Below are 24,456 nucleotides of genomic sequence, written 5' to 3'. Positions count from 1 at the left end.
ATTTCATGGGTCAAAATCCAGCAGTTATCTAAATGCAAATGTTGTAGAATAAAAAAACAACAGGTATTTTGCGAGGTAGTGCAATTAATGTCAGTATTAGATTCAAAAGAATCTTCAAAGTATAGTCTTTCAGAAAAGACTATACTTTCAGAAAAAGGAAACTGGCAGTCAACGTATTTCTTGTTTTACTTGCCTGCTTCTGGCAGATAAGGCCTTTAGGAGATTAACTTTAAAAAAAAAAGGTTAAAAGGAAAAGTTGAAGGACAAATCAACAAATATTTTATTGGCTTTTGTACTCGCTACATTAATTGAACACAGAACTTTATACAGTCTTAGACAAACCTCCCACCTATGCTCACATTCCTAGGAAAAAGTTGGATATCTAACCATTATAAAACAGTCTCACTATCATTTATAAAGTTACTAAACAACATTTATCATACTTTTAAACAGTTTCAACAGCCATGTGATAACACAAATCAAAGCATAAGGTGAAGAAACCTCCCAATATATCCAACAGAATAAGACTGCTTAGTTTTTAAGGCACTTAGGAAAAAGCAGCCTCCAAGAACTATGTCATTTCATAGCACATGATGCATGTCAACAGTGTCTGATGTGGATCAGAATTTGAAAAGCAACAAAAATCATGCAATTTTGGCGCTGCAAGAAAAATACCATCAGTGAATCTAGATGCTACCGCTTCACCCCCTTCCCAAGTTTGCAGCATTGCTTCAGAGGCCATCTCCCCTATGCTTTCATGTTATCCTGATTCCCATATATTTGTCTTCCTCTTCTCTGATATACCCAGCAAACTCCAGGGGTAGAGATTAATGGTGGAAAATGGTACTCCTGAAGCATATTTCCCAGGGAACATAGTGTATACCTGATGAAAGAACAGACAATCCAGGCAGGTGTTGCTTTGGGCTATCCTTCATGAGACACTGATGAAGTTGACCAACCTCAACTGAAGTACAAAGGGGTATGAGATGATGAAGATCTGTGGAAACTGGCAATGTATCAATTGTTGTTGCCTGAAAAATTCCAAGACCGGTGATTCAACACTGACTAAGAATTGTTTCTGATTAAGCTACAATCCTCCACACTCACACTCTCTCAAAGTAAATTTCACTTGCTCTGTTGAGAAATATTTCAGGTGAGGAAGCTGCAAGAAAAGTATCCCCATCTTCTGCTTAAGCACACAAACAGAAGTGTAGGAACTATCTCGGGGGGGGGGGGGGGGGAGGAAGTATAGCTGCTGTGCAGGATTCCTCACACCGATATCACACCTCATCTTTTCTGTCATGCAGATAAGTGGAGTTATCATGTCAAGTGGGACTTTGGCACTGTATGGCTTGAAGATTGGTTATGCCCTCAGTAGAGCAGCCAAAAATTTGGTACATGAATGGCTCAAGGCAGAAAAATCCCTTTGTGTTGAAGTGCCAACCACTACAGTTAGTTTTTCTTCTCCGTAGTGGAGAACCAGTGATGAAAGCTGGCTACTGAAATATAGTATTAACATAGTATCACTTGCCTAATCTGGTATACTTAACTTTATGTTAGTAAACTGGTACCCTCTGGTATAATGCAATATTTGCTTTATTGAAGTTGGCTGCTATGTGCTAGCAGAGCATGGGGACATTTCCTATCACGTTTTTCAAAAGGAAAATTCTCACATTAAAAAGTACCATAAGATTAAAGCCCAGTTCAAAATTTGTGGTCTGAGGTAGTTTTGTTGGTTCTTTAAAACCCAAGACTCTGGGTGATATTCAACTAAGTCATACTCAAAGCAAACGCATTAATAGCAGTATTTCACTTACTTAGCTTCACTGATTTGCATGGGTCTATTCTGAGTATAACTTGAATGTACGAAGTATAGAAAAAGTTTCAAGTTATTTTAAAAGCTTTAAAACTGAATGATATCCTTGGTTGCCTTAATTAGCAGGGGCAAACTACCCATTACGTCACAAACATACGAAACAAACCCAACATCTCCTTCTCCATTGGAAAGCACCTTCCAGAGGTGGAGATCTGCATTAGAAAAAGGCCAGGAGGAAATGAGAGGCTTAACCCTTCCCTTTGGCAACTCTCCTCCTGGAACATCCCACCCCTGAAGCTGCCTTTGTACCTAGAGGGCTCCAGACCCATTTGTGAGATAAATGCAGGTTCTGAATACTAAAAGCACATTGGAAGGGGAAGCTTCAGAGGACGGCAAGAAAAGGGTTGACTGTTCGCCTCACCTCAAGTGATGCAAACTGCCCCCACCTGAATGTGCTTTGCCACATAGATGGGGCTGCCAGCGCTTTGTGACACATGGCTGCAGTGAAACACATAGCTTCCCCCTTAGTAAATCTACTCCTGCAAATTCTTTTCCCCTTCACTAATTTTTCTGTATGCCAGAAATAGGCCCCCAGTACATCTACTTCACCATTTTTTGCCGAAATAAAGCTTACGATGGGTGCTTTATTTTTTAAAAGGTTAATTTCAATCACTAAATGATTAGTAATTTTAACCTTGCATGCCATGACATAGCATGATTGTTTGATATTTTATATTATGATTGCCTATGGTCAAATTTCCAAAATGGACTATCTGTATGGTTCTCCAGTGTTTGAGCAAATGGACTAGCCCTAAAGCAGGGATAGCCAACAGAGTAGCCTCCAGATACTGTTGGACTACAACACCCATCATCCATCACCATTGGCCATTCAGGCTGAGGCTGATGGGAGCTAGATCCAACAACAACTGAAGGCCACCATGTTTGCTACTCAGTCCTAAGATGTCAGGTGTACACAGAAAATAAATCTACTTGAAATCTCCTGTAATCACACATTTCACAGCAAAATTTGGCCCATTTTAATATCTCTTAGAGAGGCACAACTTCAGAAAATCTTGCTTAAAAAAATAAATATTTATGTTGTCAAATGTTAGTGCAATCGTTTGCATTTCATTACCATACCTAACAGGTTTATATAAATACATGGCCTTTTGGCAGGGGCGCAGGGGCAGGATTAGGACCCTTTTGGAGAATTCATATAGCTGCCAAGTAAGGTACGGATTTCTTTTGTGGGAAAATCTGTACCAATTTAATATATACATTACAATGCCTGCTAGTATTCCAGGAAAGTAGAAAAGGAAAAGTGCAGCCCTTCTGCATAAAAAAATAAAGGTTTTCTTTCTTCCATTTCAATTATTTTCTTGCACAAAATAGTGGAGTTCCACATCAGCTCCTTTCTTCGAAAAACCACTTCTGGTATTCTGAATTGGAACACGGTCGTAATAAAGGTGCTGAATTGCCATCATAAGCATTCGATTCTGCTTGTAAGCACTTCTGGGTCTGCACATGGAGTAACGTTCCATCCTACAAAAGATGGTACAGAACACTTTATACTTTACAGTAAAGACAGTATAATAATATTTGAGAGTCCAGCTGATAATGCACTTATCAACATTGCTTTTTAGCTTTTTATTAGTCTAACTGAAAGAAGGAAGACTAACAGAAAAGCAAAGAGGCGTGGGATTCTGTCAATATTTTTTGTGTGCAGATTCAGAATCTGAAGATTATTTAGCAACTGCAGTCACTCTTAGTAAGCGACTGACTCCCTGTCAAGACAATGGTAATTAAGGAGAACGCTTTTTCTTGAAACCCTCTGAAGGCAGCCTTTGCTGATCAGTGTAGAAATTAACTTTAACACGAGTTCTGGCAAAACTATTTAATATTTAAATGCTGTTTATAAACACTAGGAACAGATTCCCATGAGAGGTAGTGCACTCTCCTTCCTTGGAGGTTTTTAAGCAGAGGCTGGGTGGCCATCTGTCATGGATGCTTTAGCTGAGATTCCTGCTTTGCAGGGGGTTGGACTAGATGACCCCTGGGTCCCTTCCAGCTCTTAAGATTCTATGATCTAGTTGAGATTCTTGCATTGCAGGAAGTTGGACTAAATGACCCTCAGGGCCCTTTCAACTCAACAATTCTCTGGAAGTTCTGACAAAGTTGTTGGTAGCAACTATCACAATGTAGCTGAAGCAGTCTATACAGTAAGGGAGCAACAATTTAAACATATACCTACTGAATAAAGTGAAATCAAAAAAGGATTTGCAAATCACCAACAGTATACAGAGGTTTCAGATAGCATATCTGCCTTAAAAGAGGAAGGCATATTATCATTCTTTGCAGTCCAGTATCAACTGGCGTTGCGCCGATCAAGTGGTGCTGCCATCTACAGTGGAAGCTTATCCAGGAAATCTACTCAGCGCTCTGTTGTAAATATATTTCCTGATCTTTCAGGTGCAGATGGGGGGGGGGCACAGATGGGCAACAGCTGTACTAAAACCAACCTTCTTCTTAAGCATGAATACATTTGAAGTAGTTTCGGTGAGTGAAGGGAAACAAGCAATGAACTGCCACCCCACTATTCTAGAGAGCAATTCTGTTTGAAGCCTCTTTCGGGGACTGAGCCCTAACCCATTAACTCATTGCTAATGGCTGCTGGCTGTACAATACAAGCAAAAAGACTGTGCTTCATCCTTACCTCTCTGAAGAAAATTTTCTGATTTTCAGGAATGTTTTGGGTACCTTCTTGGCACAAATACATTTTCAAATAATCAGATCCCGGATCAACCGCTGCACAGACTTCAGGTTGCCGTGTGTTGTAACGTATTTCATTGTGGGAGGTGTATTCAAAAAACTGTAAACCCCAAACGGAAATAAAATCTCTACTAAAACTTTAGGTATGTATGTGTGACATTCAGACAGACAGCCTTCTATAGAAGAAGAAGAAGAGTTTGGATTTGATATCCCGCCTTTCACTCCCCCTCAGGAGTCTCAAAGCGGCTAACATTCTCCTTTCCCTTCCTCCCCCACAACAAACACTCTGTGAGGTGAGTGGGGCTGAGAGACTTCAGAGAAGCGTGACTGGCCCAAGGTCACCCAGCAGTTGCATGTGGAGGAGCGGAGACGCGAACCCGGTTCCCCAGATTACGTGATTACCGCTCTTAACCACTACACCACACTGGCTCTCAAATGCAAAAAAGTCAGCTTTTTTGGAGGGGTCCTCCAGACCAGGAACGAAATTAACATATCCAGTAGCGACAACTGTAACTTTTCTGAATTGCAGCCCTGGCATAGATTGTTTTTGGTAATTCGTTCATCAGGCACTAACTACTGCCAATATAGTAACAGTAGTTAGTGGTAATGAATATAAGGAAGGGTAAAAGGGACCCCTGACCATTAGGTCCAGTCGTGACCGACTTTGGGGTTGCGGCGCTCATCTTGCTTTATTGGCCGAGGGAGCCGGCATACAGCTTCCGGGTCATGTGGCCAGCATGACTAAGCAGCTTCTGGCGAACCAGAGCAGCGCACAGAAACGCCGTTTACCTTCCCGCCAGAGTGGTACCTATTTATCTACTTGCACTTTGACGTGCTTTCGAACTGCTAGGTGGGCAGGAGCAGGGACCGAGCAACGGGAGCTCACCCCGTTGTGGGGATTCAAACCGCCGACCTTCTGATCAGCAAGTCCTAGGCTCTGTGGTTTAACCCACAGCGCCACCCGCGTCCCTTAATGAATATAAAGGAACACACACAAAAATACCCAAGAAAAAGACAGGGAAATGGATAGAAAGAGGATTAATGAAGGACCAGTCAGGGGCAAGTGGTTAGTGGTATTTTGGCAGCTTACAGCGGAAACCTATGCATGTTTGCTAACTGTGTTCAATACAGCTTCATCCCAGGTAGTAGGGTATATAGGGATGCAGCATTTTATATTTTTAAAAAATACTATACCCTGCCTTTCTACCAGGTCTTTAAGGTGGCTTACAATCCAAGACAAAATATAAAATTCACACGTTTAAAACACCATCAAATCAGTAACAGAAACTAGCAGCAGGAAAATTGGCACACAACAAACGACAAAAGGATTGTGCTTTCACTTACCAAAAGCCCAGGGGAATAGAATAATTTTAACTCTGCACCTAAAAGATAGGATGGTAGGTGCCAAACAAGAATCTCTGGGGAGGGTATTTCATAATCAGCTAGGACCATGAGAAGAAAGAGGAGGAAAAGAAGGGGTTGTGGGAACTGGGGGCAGGACAGGAGGTTTACAGCGTTAATAAAGGTTTGATCCACAGAGTACCGAGCAGAGAGAAAGCAGCTGAAAAGGCAAAAACCTTCCTCCTCCATTTAGCCCTGAGTGAGTTGGAGGACCTCAAATGTGAGAGCAGCTGTTACAGCAGAAGAAGCTGTGGGGCTAAGAGCTTCAAACAAAGCCTGCTGCAGGCTCTGCAACAGCAGTGAAGAGACATGCAGCCAGCTGGGAAAGGCGAAGTGCACACCAATAGACTCACTCTGGCTATGCCAGGATCCAGCCCAGGAGATAAATGCCACCAGAATTTAGACCATAAAAACAAAGCCGCCTGCGGTTGCAATCAGTGAAGTGGGTTTTGCAGGGGGGGAAATTACAGTGGAAAAAGTTGTATGCAAATTTGAGTAATCTGCATCACCCTAGAGAGCGATCCAATTTAGCACTTTGAAACAACTTTAGACTTTGAAACAACTTATTTTACCAGTTTGCATGTCACTTTAAACCACAGTTTGGCTTAACTATGGTTTAAAGGCATAGGCAAACTCAGCCCTCCAGATGTTTTGGGACTACAATTCCCATCATCCCCGACCACTGGTCCTGTTAGCTAGGGATCATGGGAGTTGAAGTCCCAAAACATCTGGCGGGCCGAGTTTGCCTATGCCTGGTGTACACAGCTTTCTGGTGCATAGTGCTAAAGCTACAGCGGCTTTGCTCCCCCACACCCCCTGCTGCTGGGAACATGCTTCATATAATATCTGTATGAAGCTGCTGGGTGAAGTTTAGAGTTGGGTGTCATTAATAATAATAATAATAATAATTTTTATTTATACCCTGCCCTCCCCAGCCAAGGCCGGGCTCAGAGCGGCTTACAAGCAATAATAAAAACAAGTTGAATGATTACAACTTAAAAACAAAATTAAAATACAACATTAAAACATTAGCACCCAATCCATATTTACCAAGTTAGGGGAAGTTGTGGAGTGCTGGATAGGTGTCTGCATATGAACTAATAAACAGACTGAGCCCCAACAAGACAGAGGCCTTGTGGGTTGATGGTTTTTGCGTATGGGAATTAGGCAAACAAAATGGAAGCGTTTTGACACACAAGACACCCTGCCCCAAAGGAGCAGGTGTATGGCTTGGAGTCTGTTTGGCCAACTTCAGTTTGATCTACCAGCTACAGTCGTTCTTGATCAGGGATAGCATCTCCACAGTAATTCATGCTCTGGTAGTCCCCAGTTCAATGACTGTAATGCACTCTATATGAGGCTGCTCCTGATGAAGACACTGAAGTTTCAGTTAGTGTAAAATGTGGCAGCTAGGCTGCTAAGTGGAACTACATATTGAAGCCAGAGTTAAGATGCATTGCATTGATTGCAAATACACTTCTGGACCTATTTCATAAATTTAGAGTCACTAAAACCCTAAAGAAATGGGAACTTAGGGTATTTGAAGCAGCATCTCTCTCCACTATGGTGTTAAATGGTTGGATTTATAAACAAACAAACAAACAAACAAACAAACAACAAGCCCGAACACTGAGATTGGCTCATTAAGATACCATCTTTAGGAGATGCCCGTTATGCCGAGATGTAGAAAAGTGGTCTGATGCCCTGGTTATGGAATGCTCTCCTTTCTGAGGTCTACCTGGAACAACTTTGGCTTTGTTTTGGTGCCAGGTTAAAAACTGGTTATTTACTCAGGCATCTGTGCACTGTAAAAATTTGCTGCCTGGTACTACAATTCGCTTTGTGCTTTAAGATTAGTGTTCATTGTTTATTGTTTTGTGTGCGTTAATTCATTAATACAACACTTTAAGATACAAAATAGGTGTCAATGCCTGAGATCAAGCAGGATAGAGTGGGTTGTAAATATTTTAATATCAAAAAACATGCACAAAGAAAGGGCAACTACATTTCAACCCTCTAATGGAAGTAAAGGGGAAATCTTACCTGATTTTGTCCCATGCCATGACAAGGATATAATATGACTACACGTCCTGTTATATCATGGTCATCAAGAGGATTATAATCAAAACAATAATTTGCCATCCCTCTGTTCTTCAGCTGAAAGGCAGCAAAAGGCAGTTAAGAGATACCAGCCCACAATCCAAACATCCCATCAGTCACTGCACTTTAAAAACTATTAATTTAGCAGCTTATAATTCAGTATCACATCAGATGCAGCAATACTATTTTTTTAATGAGAAACCATCACAACTAAATAGTAGGAACCAATGATCTTAAGTTAGTCCTGACTAGTAACGTAAGCCTACTGATTTCAGGGGCTCTACTGTGAATATGACCTAGTCAGGTACCACACATAGAATACAATTATATTTTGGGGGGGGATTTCCTCTCCAGATTGTGTTGGTAACTGCCTGAAAATATATGCCCTGGAGCTTTTTAAACTATGCTGACTGTTCTTTGTGCCAGGGAGGACTCCCACGTTCTATAATTGGTCTTGAAATGTCAAATACGAGCTGGTGATGAAGACCAATGGTCAAAATTCACTCAGTTGGTATACGAACTATTTTTATAATCTAAATTTATATTCACTTTTTTACGTAGAGTGAGGTAGCAAATGAGAATTTGCTGTTGAGAAATGTCATGAATAATAATAATTATTTCAATATGAATTACTATTGACCCTAGCTCCAAATTTCTTTAGGCCAGGTCGAATATAATGTGACTGAATCCTCATTGGAAGGACTTTCAGGTCTTCTGTGTACTAATTTGCTGGGAAGCTGTTTTTGTCATAAACATAGTTCTCCCCGGTGAAAACAAGCATGGAATGAACTGATTCTTTCTTTATTTGCATTGAACTCAAAATGTCAGACCCAAGAGCTACATAAAAAAGAAGAATAATTTTCCCTTCAAGGAAATTCACAGCAGTATCACCCAAAAATAAGAAAGAAAAGAAAAGGGATTTCATAAAGAAAGGATCTGCCAAGAACTAATAAAACCAGTAGAGGGGAGGAAATATAACATAAAGCAAGCATGACTGGGCAAGATGTTTTCAGCTACGGGCAAGACAGCCCAGTCAATACTGGATAGGTATCCTCTTGGTAGGCAGCAAAAAGGAAGCCACTGGAGGAACATTTGTTAGCCAGTTATCTGATATACAGTGGTGCCTCGCAAGACGAAAAGAATCCGTTCCGCAAGTCTCTTCGTCTAGCGGTTTTTTCGTCTTGCGAAGCAACCCCATTAGCGGATTAGCGCTATTAGCGGTTTAGCGGCTATTAGCGGCTATTAGCGGCTTAAGGGATTAGTGGATTAGCTGCTAAAAGGCTATTAGCAGCTTAGTGCCTTAGAAAAAGGGGGTGGGGAGCGAAAAAAAATCGCAAGAATCGCAACACATTTTCGTCTTGCTTCGTCTTGCTTGCCTCTATGGGCGAAGCAAGCCCATAGAGAAATTCGTCCTGCGAAGAGCATTGAAAAACGGAAAACCCTTTCGTCTAGCGGGTTTTCCGTCTTGCGAGGCATTCGTCTTGCGGGGCACCACTGTATTACATAATACACTTACACATGACATATGGTGAATGTTAACATATTGTGGTAGTGGCACACATGTGAAGGGGTTTTCCCAGAAAAAAAGCATGGCTCCTTTATAGTAGGATTATACCATGGGTAGGCAAACTAAGGCCCGGGGGCTGGATGCGGTCCAGTCGCCTTTAAATCCAGCCCGTGGACAGTCTGCGAATCAGCATGTTTTTACATGAGTAGAATGTGTTGTTTTATTTAAAATGCATCTCTGGGTTATTTGTGGGGCATAGGAATTGGTTCATTCCCCCCCCCAAAAAAATATAGTCCAGCCCCCCCCCACCTGCTGAAAAAGTTTGCTGACCCCTACATTATACCATCCCTATCATGGGATCTGTTTAGTGGGAAGCATCTAGCTGATTACTACTGCAAATACGATTCTGGACCCTTGATGAGCTCCAGAAGAACCTAGTTATTATACAGTGGTACCTTGATTCTCAACTGCCTTGGTTCTTAAATGCCAAAAACCCGGAAGTAAGTGTTCCAGTTTGCAAACGTTTTTTGGAAGCCGACCGTCCGATACGACTGTCGGCTATTGTTTCTGGGGCACCTGCACCAATCAGAAGCTGCACCTTGGTTTTCAAACATTTCAGAAGTCAAACAGACTTCTGGAACCAATTAAGTTTGGCGCTTTTGTTTTTGCTATTTAGTTTGTGTTTTTGTTTTGTTTTTGAGGCTTTTCTGGTTACCAGTAATTTGTTTTTGTGACTGTGTGGAACCTAGTTCAGCTACTGATTGACTGTGTGACTGCGGAAATGGATAAAAGCCCCCCATCCAAACAATGACTATCATCAGTGCAGGTAAGAAAAAATAATAATTTTTATTTTTATCATCTACAATACTGTCTTATTGATTTTATAGTACAGTACATTGATTACTGCTTTCATTTTATGGATCAGTGGTCTCAGATAGTAAAATTCATGTTAAATTGCTGTTTTAGGGGTGGTTTTTTAAAGTCTGGAACAGATTAATCCGTTTTGCATTACTTTCTATGGGAAAGCATGCCTTGGTTTTGGAATACTTTGGTTTTGGAACGGACTTCCGGAACTGATTAAGTTTGAGAACCAAAGTACCACTGTATATGAATTCAAGAATCATTCAATTTTAAAATGATAAGCACGTCTATAACGTTTCAAAACTTTTCAAATTCTCAGTTGTTGTTGGCAACTGTCTGACTTGAGAGACAATGGAGTGCGCCTCTGGGGGTGATGTCAAACTGCTGCATTAGCAGCACTAAAATGACCTTCCTGGGGCGAAAGCCTGGGCAGTGGGCAGTGTGTATGGAGGTCCTGGGCTGCCCAGATAACAAGACCCCTCCTCTCAGCCTCACTGGAGCGGTGCAAAGGAAAACACAGCAACACGTTTGGCACCAGCCTGGCTGCAGGAGTTGCCAGAAGGAGGCATACAAGGTGCTATCCAACCACCTTAGGGACTCCACTCCCAGTTTGTGTAAGGTTTACTCCTTAGCCTTTTCTGCTCCTGAATATATCCTGCAAGGCAGCAGAGGTTTAGGATCAGAGTTACCTTCTCCTAGATGGGCTACCAGTGGGGTCTGACGAAGGTAGAACAGAGTGGTACTATGGCTTTCCTTGATCTAGACACTCTACTTTTGTTGGTGCAGCCTGCTGCATCACACTATTGACTCATGTTAAGTATGTGGTCCACTAAGACACCTAGATCCTTTCCACATGTACTGCTGTCAAGCCAGGTGTCCCCATCCTATATTTGTGCAACTGATTCTCCTGCCTACGTACAGAACCCTACATTTGTCCCTATTGACATTCATTTTGCTAAACCAGATGAGGGTAGCTGATGGGTCTCAAACCCTTGGTCAGTTTGGGACTTCCCCTGCATGTGAATATAGATTCTGGCGGGCTGAGCAGATGAGACCAACAGTAGGTCCTTTAGTCAAGAAGGTGGTTTTTGCACATTCTCAGTACTTCTTACAATAGCTCTGTACAAGGTACAAATTATTATCCCCACAGTGTCCAGTGCTGAGAGACAGTGGATTACCTAAGGCTACCTAGTGAATTCATGGCTAGCTTGAGATTTGAACTTATCACACTTTCTGCTGATTCCTGCCTTGCCAAAATATCCTGAAGGAGAGCTGTCAGTCTTACGAAAAGCCCCTCTTAAAAAAAACATTTTACTTACCATTCCAAAAAAGCCAGGCCTGTCCTCTGGCACATGGAGTTCTGGGTAAATATTATCCAAGTACCACTTGAAATCCTTACATTTCAGCTTCTCTCGAAGAAATCTTCTTTCTGTCACATCTCCATAAGGCTCCTAAAAAGAAAACCGAAAGAAAAAGAAGAAGAAGAAGAAGAAGAAGAAGAAGAAGGAGAAGACGAAGAAGAAGAAGAAGAAGAGTTTGGATTTGATATCCCGCCTTTCACTCCCTTTAAGGAGTCTCAAAGCGGCTAACATTCTCCTTTCCTTTCCGCCCCCACAACAAACACTCTGTGAGGTGAGTGGGGCTGAGAGGCTTCAAAGAAGTGTGACTAGCCCAAGGTCACCCAGTGGCTGCATGTGGAGGAGCGGAGACGCAAACCCGCTTCCCCAGATTACAAGACTACCGCTCTCAACCGCTACACCACACTGGCTCTAAATTAAAATTTCAACATAAGGAAAGCTACAGCATAAACTTTGAAATGTCAGGAGGGAAATGGAGTCCATCTGCGTGGAGTATTTGTCAGGTTTGTACAACCTGTGACCTACCCAAGCTGAATTCAGCCCACCAGTCATATAGTCATAACATTCTGCTACTGGGTTGAAATGGCAAAAATGGGATTGGGATAGAGGAAGCTATTAGATTCCAACAGGCCACAAAACATGGCTGGTACACCATGGTTTTTTCCCCTGGCTTAGTCACAATTTGTGCAGGCCTGAAAGTAGAAACAGATAAAATGTAATGCTAAGTATTTAAATCTCCTCCTCCTTCTCCAGCCTTTTAAAGTGTGGTCAAAATCGGACATCAACATACAAACATCCTTAAGTTAATATTCTATATGCTTTTTCTACTTGGATGTTCTGATTTCACATCCAAACTTTAGTTTTGTTACTGCAATAAAACTGATGCATGTGTTCACAGCAAGTCACTGACCTTCAAACTCTGTTTCCTAATACTATCCTGATAGAGCAAAGACCATATTTAGTATGACTCAGGGATGCCAGCTGGAATTAAATATTGGGGGGAGGTAAGCCCTGCCTTACATAATCAATCACATGGCATGGCCCCCCCCCACACACCATTTGAATGGCAATGTACCTCAACTTGGGGAGGGGCTGGTCCCCTCAAATATTTTATGGGGGGGGTCAAAGGAACCTTAGCCCCTAGGGGTTGGCTCCTATGGTATGACCACAATTGAAAGAGGGTTAAAAGGTAAAGGTAAAGGTACCCCTGCCCGTACGGGCCAGTCTTGCCAGACTCTAGGGTTGTGCGCTCATCTCACTCTATAGGCCGGGAGCCAGCGCTGTCCGCAGACACTTCCAGGTCACGTGGCCAGCGTGACAAAGCTGCATCTGGCGAGCACCGAGGGTGCTTTCGAACTGCTAGGTTGGCAGGCGCTGGGACAGAATGACGGGAGCGCACCCCGCCGCGGGGATTCGAACCGCCGACCTTTCGATCGGCAAGTCCTAGGTGCTGAGGCTTTAACCCACAGCGCCACCCGCGTCCCAAGGGTTAGTTACCAGCAAAATTCCCTATAGGCAAGCATCACAGCTTATAGTGAAGGACCCAAACCCAGACAAAATCTGTGTGAAGTCTCACAAAGGTAACTCAGTACAAACACCATAATCCCCCTTTATCTGCAGTACCAGTACATATTACAGATTTCTAGATCAGGGAGTTTGTGTTCTTACCTTCCTTAAAAATGTGTGGTATTTGATTGTATCCAGCCCATTAACTGAGCCAGATTCTTTGGTATCTATTTAATCGTATCCCAACCTAGCCCCAACATTTTTAGTACCAGCTGTAACCTTGACCGTCTGCGATATTACTATTCAAAATCATTAATAAACCTACTGGACTAGATGCAGGTTTCCCCTTCCATTTACAGAAGAGACAGAGGTCCAGTGGAGGCTCTTGCTGCAGAAGGTGGGGACGGAAGAAAGCTATTTTTGCCAATTCCCCCTTCCTAGTGCTCCATGTATTACCTCCCACACTGTTTCAGAGGGTTCTCTAACCATATGGAACAGCTTTTTTGAGGATACTGGCGGCTTTGGCAAAATTGCCTCTCCCTTCTGTGGGACTACCTGATGGTAGCAGAGATCCAACCTATGGAGTTTTGAATTAGAAACCCTCAAATGTCCTGGCAGAAGGACCCTCTTGATTTCATGTAATGCCACCAGGAGCTATTGGGTACCAGAGTAATCCTTTTTCCTGCGATCCTTCTTAAGTTTTATCTCTTCTAAATGAAAATCAGATTACTAGAACCAACTATTTATAGTTATCCAACTGATCACATTTTCTCAAGGTTATAAATGTATTTGGTAATACTAATCCTGAAACCACATTGATTGGCAATAATTATAATTGTAATAATTATAATTCTACCATCAAAATCTTTCCGTTAATGTAGAGTTATGTATTTATCAACAGTTCAGTTATTCTAGTCAGGATAGCTAACCTATAATTATCAAGATTATGCAGCCTATTCTTTTTCAAACTGGCAAAACACTAAGGGGCAGTATCCAACAAAGTAGATCCACTACTGCACGGGTTTCCACTTGTGCAATGGAATTTTCCCTCTCTGTCCTCTCCCTCTGCACCTTCCCCAAATTTGCTCCAGGGGGGTTGGGGAAAACATCAGAACAGATTTAGGGAGGCAGAGTGTGGGGGGGAAAGGAAAGTTCCCTTGCACAGCCGTAAGTCCTTGTGCTAGTAGATCTACTTCATTGGAGACCATTTCCATTCTTTAGGAATTTTGCCACTTTTGTGAGATGAATTAATAAGTGCTCTGTGTTCTCAGCATGTTACAAAAACAAACAAACACCAAGGCAATTAAAATTATGTGCCTGGCATGAATAATACCCCTTGCTGCCTTACCTCTCCCCTTTTCCCTCTAGAGTCAAAATTTAAGTGACAGGATCCTCAGAAAAGTGATCTGAACAGTAAGCTTACCTTGCGTGCATATGGATTTCTGTGGTAATAAAGCTCTTTGTATGCATCCATCCACACTTCTGCAGCACGGACAGAGTTAGCCAAAGCCTTTGCCCTTGAGTAGGGAGCCTGCTTTGGGAAAACATGTCCCACGTGAGAACAAGGATGGATCTCAAGACTTCCTCCACACTGCCAGATCTAAATAAAATAAAGAAAAACAAACAAAACAGCCTGTATTATATGCATGCAATAATGCAGCCCTATCCTATGAACTGGCTTAAGCTGTTTAAGAAGCTACTTGTACCACTGAAGCTCAAGGTAATGCTTTAGAAGTTGAGCAAATACTCCTGCCACACTTCCTCCCAAATCCCTTCCCATTACCAGTTCTGGCTAGCTCTGTTTTGTGTCAGCCTCTGTAGCTTAGATTAACTCCATGCATATTTCAAGATCTATTCTATGTGTGGTATTCAACTAAGTAGAACTATTGTAATTAATGGACCTAACTTAATTTCAGTGGGTCTACTCTGAGTAGAACTAATAATAATAATAATAATAATAATAATAATTTTATTTATTATTCAACTTAGTTGAATACCACCCAATATTTATGATTCCTCCCCTAAAAATCTGCCTAAAGTTTGATCTCTCATGCCGTGTGAACACAATCAAATATTGCAAGTACCTTATGTCAACAGTCTAGCACAATTATTACTGGAAGCATACAACATTGATATTTCTTACATTTGGATTTCTGCCTTGTGAACTTTGAGCAGATATGCACTGGCCTTAACTTTTAAGGAACAGGACAAATGGGCAGAGTCATTGAGTATCTTTACACAGGATGTAATTAGTTGAAGAATGTATTTTATACACGGAGTCAGCGGGTGGCTACGGAGGACACTTCAGCTAAGAGGATAGAAGAGATGCCTGGGCATTTCACAGCATGAAATAATTATTGGCTCATTTGTGCATTAGATCCGTTCAATTAGATACTATATTAAGATCAAAGAGTATATAATTTAAGTAGCGGTATTAGACTGAAGCATTACAGTATGTACCAGTTTTCTTTATAGGTAGATGTAGTACAGAGTGTTTTGGGAAGTTTAATCTACAAGTTCCATACTTAGCATGACATCTATATTCTCAGATGTTGCTCTATTCTCCAAACAGTGATGTGGAGGCAGGAACTGTATTTTGCCATGCAACCTACACTATTTACATATAACCAAGCTTGATAATAGCATGTGGTGCTACCAAGAAGAATTGACTTTGCAGTTATGGATCATATGTGTATGACTAGACATTACAATCCATACAAAACCCAAACACCCCAGTCCAAAGAAAGCTTGTATGTTTAAGTCCCATTAATTTTAAGTAGGGAATATGTTCATCTCTGGGGAAAATATTTAGGGACGCGGGTGGCAATGTGGGTTAAACCACAGAACCTAGGACTTGCCGATCAGAAGGTTGGCGGTTCGAATCCCCGCGACGGGGTGAGCTCCCGTTGCTCGGTCCCTGCTCCTGCCAACCTAGGAGTTCAAAAGCACGTCAAAGTGCAAGTAGATAAATAAGTACCGCTCCGGTGGGAAGGTAAATGGCGTTTCCGTGCGCTGCTCTGGTTTGCCAGAAGCGGCTTAGTCATGCTGGCCACATGACCCGGAAGCTGTACGCCGGCTCCCTCGGCCAGTAAAGCGAGATGATCACCGCAACCCCAGAGTCGGCCATGACTGGACCTAATGGTCAGGGGTCCCTTTACCTTTACCTTTATTTTCCTTATATGGGGCATAGCAAGTACAATTTTACTTCCATTAACGTTTGGTAGGACTTGCCTGAAACTACGGAATCACCAGCTAGTTATCCATCAGAGCACTGGACTACAAAATATGAATGTTACAACTACCTAGTTCTGGATAACAGAAGCAGCTCAGGAGAATGAACTAGGCTTTGTATTCATAATAGCACTGGTAAGGACTGGTTTGATTAACAACGTACACTACACTACTAGCATATTTCCTTTAAAAGACAGTTATTCATGCAGGAGACATAAGGAGCTTAATGAGATTTGCGTGGAGGGGAATGTTTCAGGGCTACTTCCAATAACGTTACTTACCCGGAATGAAAATTCAAGGTTTTCTCCTCCCCAGACTTCCATTCCTGTGTCATAAGAGCCGAGGTAGCTAAAATAATTCTTACTGACTGCAAAGAGCCCACCAGCCATAGTAGGAGACCTATGAAAGGAAAGTAACTCTGACATTAGGGAACACATTGTTTTTCTGTAACAAGCATCATTATGTGGCTCAACGTATCAGTGCCATATTATTAATGGTACGCCTTTTACAAAAAATGTCCATGGCCCAGAATGCAACTTATTCATACGTTACCAAGAAAACAAGGAGGGAGATATTAACATTTTACAAGACAAGTTTTGGTTTCAATAAATTGTAGGGATATCGCGGAGTGGGGTCCGGAGGGAGCACACCTCCCCACCAGCAGGCAGCCACAGTCTGCCTGCACGCGTGACCTTGGGGTACAGGGCAAACTCCCCCTCAGACAAGCCACGGCTGTCGGAACATCGTCCCCTCTGTCTGACCTTTTGCGGTCTCAGCAGTCAGCGGTGTCCTGTCTGTAACCTTTGTCCCTGAGACCTTTTGTCTCCTTCGTCATACACTGTGCAAGGGGAAAATGACGCGGTGGAAACAGGTGCCAAAATAACTTTGTACCACCCCACGATCTCGGGACAGAAGATGTGTAAAGATCACAGCCTAAAATGTATCTGCCTAGCTTGCATATTTGTCTCAATAAAAAGAGGCTGCACAGGACTGGTCAGCAGCTGGCTTCAGCCCACCTGTGCGCAGCTCACATGATGATCAACTCCTGTCTTGGGCCTTCACTTCAAGAAATGTTTGTGATAAAATACATTCTGCTTTCACAAGCTGCTCGACTGCGACTAGGCTAATAAATCCACATTATTTAATACTTTAAAAGAATAAGGGTTCAAAGGCTGTGATAGATAGATAGATAGATAGATGATAGATAGATGATAGATGATAGATAGATAGATAGATAGATAGATAGATAGATAGATAGATAGATGATAGATAGATAGATGATAGATAGATAGATAGATAGATAGATAGATAGATAGATGATAGATAGATAGATGATAGATAGATGGATAGATAGATAGATAGATAGATAGACAGACAGGCAGACATCTTACTGAAATAAAAGTAAAGGTAAAGGTACCCCTGCCTGTTACGGGCCAGTCTTGACAGACTCTGGGGTTGTGCGCCCATCTCACTCAAGAGGCCGGGGGCCAGCGCTGTCCAGAGACACTTCCGGGTCACGTGGCCAGCGTGACATCGCTGCTCTGGCGAGCCGTTTACCTTCCCGCTAGTAAGTGGTCCCTATTTATCTACTTGCCCCCGAGGGTGCTTTCGAACTGCTAGGTTGGCAGGCGCTGGGACCAAGCAACGGGAGCGCACCCCGCTGCGGGGATTCGAACCGTCGACCTTTCGATCGGCAAGCCCTAGGTGCTGAGGCTTTTACCCACAGCGCCACCTGCGTCCCCTTACTGAAATAAGGTACACACATATACTGTATTTACTAAAATCTAATGATCACCTTTTTTGGCCAAATTACATTGCAAAAATTAAGGTGCACATTAGATTTGATGGCACATTTACATTCTCCAGCAAATATTTTTTTTGGTTTCAAGGTTCTAAAAATTGAGCTGCACATTAGAGTTGATGGCACATTGGAATGTTATTGCTCATACATTTACTGAATGGTATTACTTAAATTCTAACTGACCTCCAGGAAAACTAGAAAGATTAAGGCTGCAACCCTAACCCCATTTACCTGGGAGAAAGTCCTACTGCATTGAGTAGAACCTACTTTTCAGTAGAGGGACTCGGGTGGCGCTGTGGGTAAAACCTCAGCGCCTAGGACTTGCCGATCGCATGGTCGGCGGTTCGAATCCCCGCAGCGGGGTGAGCTCCCGTCGTTCGGTCCCAGCTCCTGCCCACCTAGCAGTTCGAAAGCACCCTTAAGTGCAAGTAGATAAATAGGTACCGCTTTATAGCGGGAAGGTAAACGGCGTTCCATGTGCTGCTCTGGTGCCAGTTCACCAGAGCAGCTTCGTCACACTGGCCACGTGACCCGGAAGTGTCTGCGAACAGTGCTGGCTCCCGGCCTCTAGAGTGAGATGAGCGCACAACCCTAGAGTCTGTCAAGACTGGCCTGTATGGGCAGGGGTACCTTTACTTTTCAGTAGACACTGTTAGGATTCCTCTGTAAACCAAGCACATTCGCAGCTAATTTACAGCAGGGATGGGGACCCTTGGATCCAGGGGCCAAATGTGGTCCTTCATTCTCTCTATCCAGCCCTCAGGACTCTATGTAGGCCGTGCCCCTCACAGGCCCTGCACCCTCCTCTGATGATTTTAGGATGGAATGTGTCTTTGAACTCTTGCTTGCCTGGATTGAGGATTGTATATTTCTGGCCACACACACTATTGGTATGCAGCCCCTGGAAGGCTGTCCATGAGGGAATGTGGACCTCGAAATGAAAGGGGTTTCCCAGCCACCCTCTGATTTATAGGTAGAACTGTGCCCAAAATGGCTAGCGGGCTTTTTTGTTTTTTGTTTAATGATCAAACTACAAATACAAGACACCAAAACCCATTTAGAGAAAAGGGTGAAGATACCAGAAAAACAATAATTTAAACTAATGTGACAAATCCAAGAGCGAAAAGGGCAGATTGTATTGATTAAGCATATCTAGTATGAATGCCCTCCATTTTATCCCCCATTGTTATTTATTGTTATCACAGTGTACTGTTTTATTTTGTTTTTAAGCTGCCTTTTATTATATAGAAAGGTGGGACATATATTTTGAAATTAACCTTTAAGAAACGTTCAGAATGATCCTATGAATAAATTAGATATAGGCACAATTATTAGCCCATGGTGACCATCATGACTGGCTTTGGTCACAGTCCAGCCCTCTAACCACTACACCACATTAGCTCCTAGAAAAGGCTTTAAGTGCAATCCTAACCATGTCTATTCAGAAGTAAGTTCTGCTGAATTTAAAATGGTTTATTCCCAGGTAAGCGGAGTTAGGATTACAGCCGAACCCGCCCCCCCCCCCAAAGGCACTAAATGAATTGCAGATAGACAAAGACACAACCAACACAAAGGAATTTGTATTAAATATGTTAGAAAAGGAAATGGAAAACAAAGACAACACTGGATATTTCCTCAATACAAAAGAAGGCACAGCGAGGATAAAGAGGCAGCTGAAGTAATCAAAGCCTATTTGTTTTGGTCTTTACTAAAAATGAAAGCAGTTCTGGGTACTCTAGTTCAAGAGGGATGTTGAAAAGTTCTTAATGTTTCAGAGAGCTACAAATCATACAAGGAAAGTTAAGGAAACAGGCACGCTCAGCCGAGAAGAAAGAAAATTTGAGGAAAAAGAAAACAGGTTGACAGTTTCAAACGTTTTTAAAAGAATCTCAGAAGGAAGAGGGGGGATAATTATTCACCTCTCTACTAAGGAAAGGATGAGAAAACCAATGACTTCTAAGCTACAGAAAGGTATAGTAATAATGCATGTTAAATAATTTGGTATCAATTTGAAGAATGTTTCAAATTTTATTTATTTATTACCTTGTTTATTTAATCTACTTTTACTCTGTTATTCAGCCATGTCCCCCAAAGTAGCTTACATCAATCCATACAACAAACCAGCCAATAATCAAGATTGATTACATAGCATTATATCCCTGGACAAACAACCATTTTCACTTGGTACTTAAATACACGCAAAGGAGGCACATGACAAATAGATGTGAAGAAGAGCCCTAAATGGGAAGCCACCATCTTTCTGATGATGGGGGTACCCAAAGCCATCCCTCTGCTGAAGATGTTACAAGGATCAAGCAATTCTGTTTGGGGCACATTAAAGTAATCTACCAGTGATGTGAACTACATCCACTGCAAGACTGGATCTACGTAATAGCACCCCCTACCTATGGTCTTGGTTCTGTTTGAGCAGTGCAACTCCACCTAGAACTGGCTAAATCCTAATTCCATGGTTCACCAATATGCTGGTCTTGCATCGATTGAGATCCAGTTCTGCAGGGCCAGCCCAGGCTATTTTGCTGCTTCAGACAAAACTGAAAATGCTCCCCACTTTGCTGCCATTGCCTCTTCTACCCACATGTGCTGCCGTTGCCTCGTCCACACCTGGCTGCCCCTTTTGCCACCTCCTCCTCAGCAGCAGCCAGTGGTGCGGAGGTCAAGGCGGAAAAGGGAGCAGCCAGGCACACAAAAGGGAGCTGCCATGGTGGCAGACAAACGTGGAGGAAGCCAGATCTGCCACCTGAGTTGACTGCCTCACATTGCTCATTGATGAGCCAGCCCTGCAGTAACGCCAGACACCTGCTCAGAACATGCACATCCTCGCCTATAGACTTATTTTGAACTAGTTTGCTCACACTTTGGATGCAACACTAGGGAAAACCATGGCTTAGTGCAAATGAGCAGGTTCCTACAGCACAGACTGTGGCCCTGCTGCGCTACCCAGGGTAACACTTAGCATTAATGTCTGAACCTGGTGTGGCGATCACACAGGGTCCCCGGACCATCTATTGATCCCTGTGCCACCACTTTATTTCTCGCGGCCACCACCCAGGCCCTACCTGGTACAATACTGAGTCCAGTCAGGGTTAAATTGGAACATAAACTTCTGTTTATTTATTGCAGTTTAACAAGCGTGTGGTTTCATAAATGGTCTCAGTCGATTACAATCATGGGCTGCCTATCCAGACCTATAACTTCCGCTACCTGCTCTCACTCACTAAACCACCTCTCAGATATTTACTTGTCTTCCTAGCTTCTAACTGTTCCTTATTTCGCTACACTAACTCAACCTACCCCCAGACTCTATCCCAATTCACTCCCATGCCAACCAACCATCCAACTCCCAACGAACTCCCCTTCGCCCCTCCCAGAGCTGGTTTGATAGTCCCTCTGACTCCACCCCCCTGGGTTCTGATTGGGTAACTATTTCACCTCCAGCACTCTCATATGTTAATGTCACACCTGGGCTCATGGTTTGATTCACTCCACACAAAGAATGAGTCTGGGTTTGGATGTAATATGAAGCCAAACCATAGCACAACCCTGAGTAGCATGGCAGAGCCAGAACCAGGGGAGGAGCACAATGGCTACAATCATCACTCTGGAAACTCACACGCTTGTTTGTTCACACAAAGCCACTGTTTGGCTTGCCATTATGTGTAAACTGGGTCACCACAATGCTTGGAGGTGCAGGTACTCCAAAATCCTAGTTTGACACTTGTTGACAATTTCATTCGGGAATTGGGCCATCAGATAGGAACAAAACTTCCATTGCACAGTGGCTCCAATTTTCAAGTAGAAAGAAGAATTACATTATTCTTAACTATCTCCTGAAATCTTGACATTCCAGCTTGTTCTCTGCTAGTAACCAATACATCTTAACCTATTGTTTCAGTGTAAAATTAATCCCATGGAGATAGGTCAAGACTTATTTTATATTAGCTCTAACATTTCTGAATTTGCACTAGGAATAGCTATCTTCAGTGCGATATTACTACTCTTAAGACTTTGGGTTAGAAATTAACACTGCCTTCCAAAAAACTAGCATGTACATAATTCTCTTTAATTGTTGGTGTCTGGAGGAAAGTAGAATGCAACTACCTTAACTGTAAAGGGGAAAGGGGGTTTAAATGTACAAATTACCAGCATATAGAAGTAAGATTTTGCATTACAATGGTACCTTGGTTTGCAACCGTTTTGGATTACAACCACGTCAAACCTGGAAGTGTGTGTCCTTTTTTTTATTACAACCCCCTTTTTTATTACAAACCCCTCCCCCCCTTTTTGAGGCCCCATTGGCGAAAGCACGCCTTGGGTTACAACCTGTTTTGGTTTACAACCGGTCCTCCGGAATGGATTATGGTTGTAAACCAAGGTACCACTGTACTATTTCTGAATGAGTTTGTTCAACCCTGTTAAAGGGTAATTTGGAAAGAACATTTTAGTATTCAGTGAAGATGACTGTGAAAAACCTATTCCAGATATGCCATAATGCATTTGTAACCAATATTCTGTTTGCCACGGCCTTGTGAACTGAACAGCAGTTGATTTTCTCTTTGTGGCCTATTGATGCATAACACACACACATACACAAACATATATGTACTGGCTTCTCACCTCCACCACCACTGGTTAATATCTCTGTGTTCTGAGAATTGTACAGTATAAAACTATGTTTACAAATGAGGAAAGAGGAAGATTTACATATGTGATTTTAAAAGCAGAATTTATATGACAACCTACACATTTATATTATGTGTTATAGACAGAACATTCAGAATCCGTGTTGAGAAGCAAATTTCAGTTTAGTCAGCCCAATGGGTTTAGCAGTTTAAAATATATTTCAAAGAAAGTAGAAATCAGTCTGACCTGATGACATCAACCTCGGATCTCCTCTGTTTTTGTTCCCTCTCAGGTACTACATGCCAGGTGAAGACCAGTCTCCAGTCAAACCCACCAATCTGTGGCTCCCCAGGATTTCCCAAATATTCAAAAGTGTTCCAGTCAATCACATCGATCACAGGGCAGACAACAGCTGATGGCTCTTCTTTAATTCTAAGTAAGTTAATAAAGAAATAATATTTGCATGATGTTCACAGAAGCAAGAAATATCAAACAACATTACGGAAGCACACTAGAGTACGTATGTTTATAAGTTAAATGGTTTATTATTTTCCATTGTGCGGCAGGAAGCTTTTATAACTTTTTAAAATAAAAAAGAAGTAAACATAAGCTAGCGCAATTTCCATGAAACCTCTTGAATCCATCCCCTTCCTGTACTTATTTTGCCTTCTGGTCCAACTTCTGTTTGATGGATGAATGTAAACAGGTTTGTAAAACAGTTGAGAACATACAGCCCACTGGTGGCATGAGGATTTATGGAAGGGAGTGAAGGAATACTAAGGATTTTTGTCTAAAAAGACAAAGCAGGAGTGTTCGTCCTTTATCTTCCTCACCCCATCCTCTTTTTTCTTTTGCCCAGCTGCTCTAAGAATTAACACCAAAGCACAACCAAGCATCTCCTGCCCCTACCTACTTCTTGCAGAGTTCCCACATAGCAGCTCAAGCAAAAGAGAACATTTACCAAGAAGAGAAAAAGGCCCACCTGCCATTTGTCTTCTGACATCCATGGTTCACTCTGAAGTTCCAACATTAACCATCATTCCTAAACTACTGCAAGTATCTTGTAACCTACTGAAGGATCTTGCTCCACAGCCCGAGAACCTGGCTTTAGTCTAAAGCAATGTGACTGCCTCAATGCAATGTAGTATATATTTGGGGAAGGGATGTGGCTGAAGTGGAAGGGCATACCTCAGAGGAAGCACACCTGCTTTGCTTGCAAAAAGGTCTCGCATTCAATCCTCAGCCTCTCCAGGTAGGGCTGGGAATGTCCTTTGCCTGAAACTCTGAACAATTGCTGCCAGTCTTTGTAGACAATACAAAGCTAGATGGAGCAATAGTTGGACTCAGTGTAAGGCAGCTTCCTAAATAAGTCACATAAGCTTAATCAATTCAGCAGCAAGCTTGAATAATTAGGGAACTATCCATTAGTTTAGACCAGGCATCCGCAAACTCAGCCCTCTAGATG

General features: G+C 42.4%; 1 protein-coding gene across 1 annotated transcript in view; it reads right to left on the bottom strand.

Moving 5' to 3' along the window:
- Positions 1-256: 256 nt before the first annotated feature.
- GALNT12 (polypeptide N-acetylgalactosaminyltransferase 12) overlaps positions 257-24,456 on the bottom strand; it is a 38,301-nt gene continuing 14,101 nt past the window's right edge. Inside the window, exons 4-10 of the mRNA XM_083449488.1 lie at positions 23,238-23,423; positions 16,831-16,948; positions 14,742-14,918; positions 11,774-11,905; positions 8,030-8,143; positions 4,530-4,685; positions 257-3,358 (exon numbers count right to left, since the gene is read on the bottom strand). Coding sequence (XP_083305614.1) covers positions 3,221-3,358; positions 4,530-4,685; positions 8,030-8,143; positions 11,774-11,905; positions 14,742-14,918; positions 16,831-16,948; positions 23,238-23,423 — 1,021 coding nt within the window. The 3' untranslated portion in view covers positions 257-3,220. The remainder of the gene's footprint in view (positions 3,359-4,529; positions 4,686-8,029; positions 8,144-11,773; positions 11,906-14,741; positions 14,919-16,830; positions 16,949-23,237; positions 23,424-24,456) is intronic.

This window comes from Podarcis tiliguerta, assembly GCF_965153285.1.
Source record: "Podarcis tiliguerta genome assembly, chromosome: 7".
NCBI classification, from domain to species: Eukaryota; Metazoa; Chordata; class Lepidosauria; order Squamata; family Lacertidae; genus Podarcis; species Podarcis tiliguerta.
Note: the sequence above shows the minus strand (reverse complement) of the source record. Positions and strands in the feature narration are given on the sequence as shown.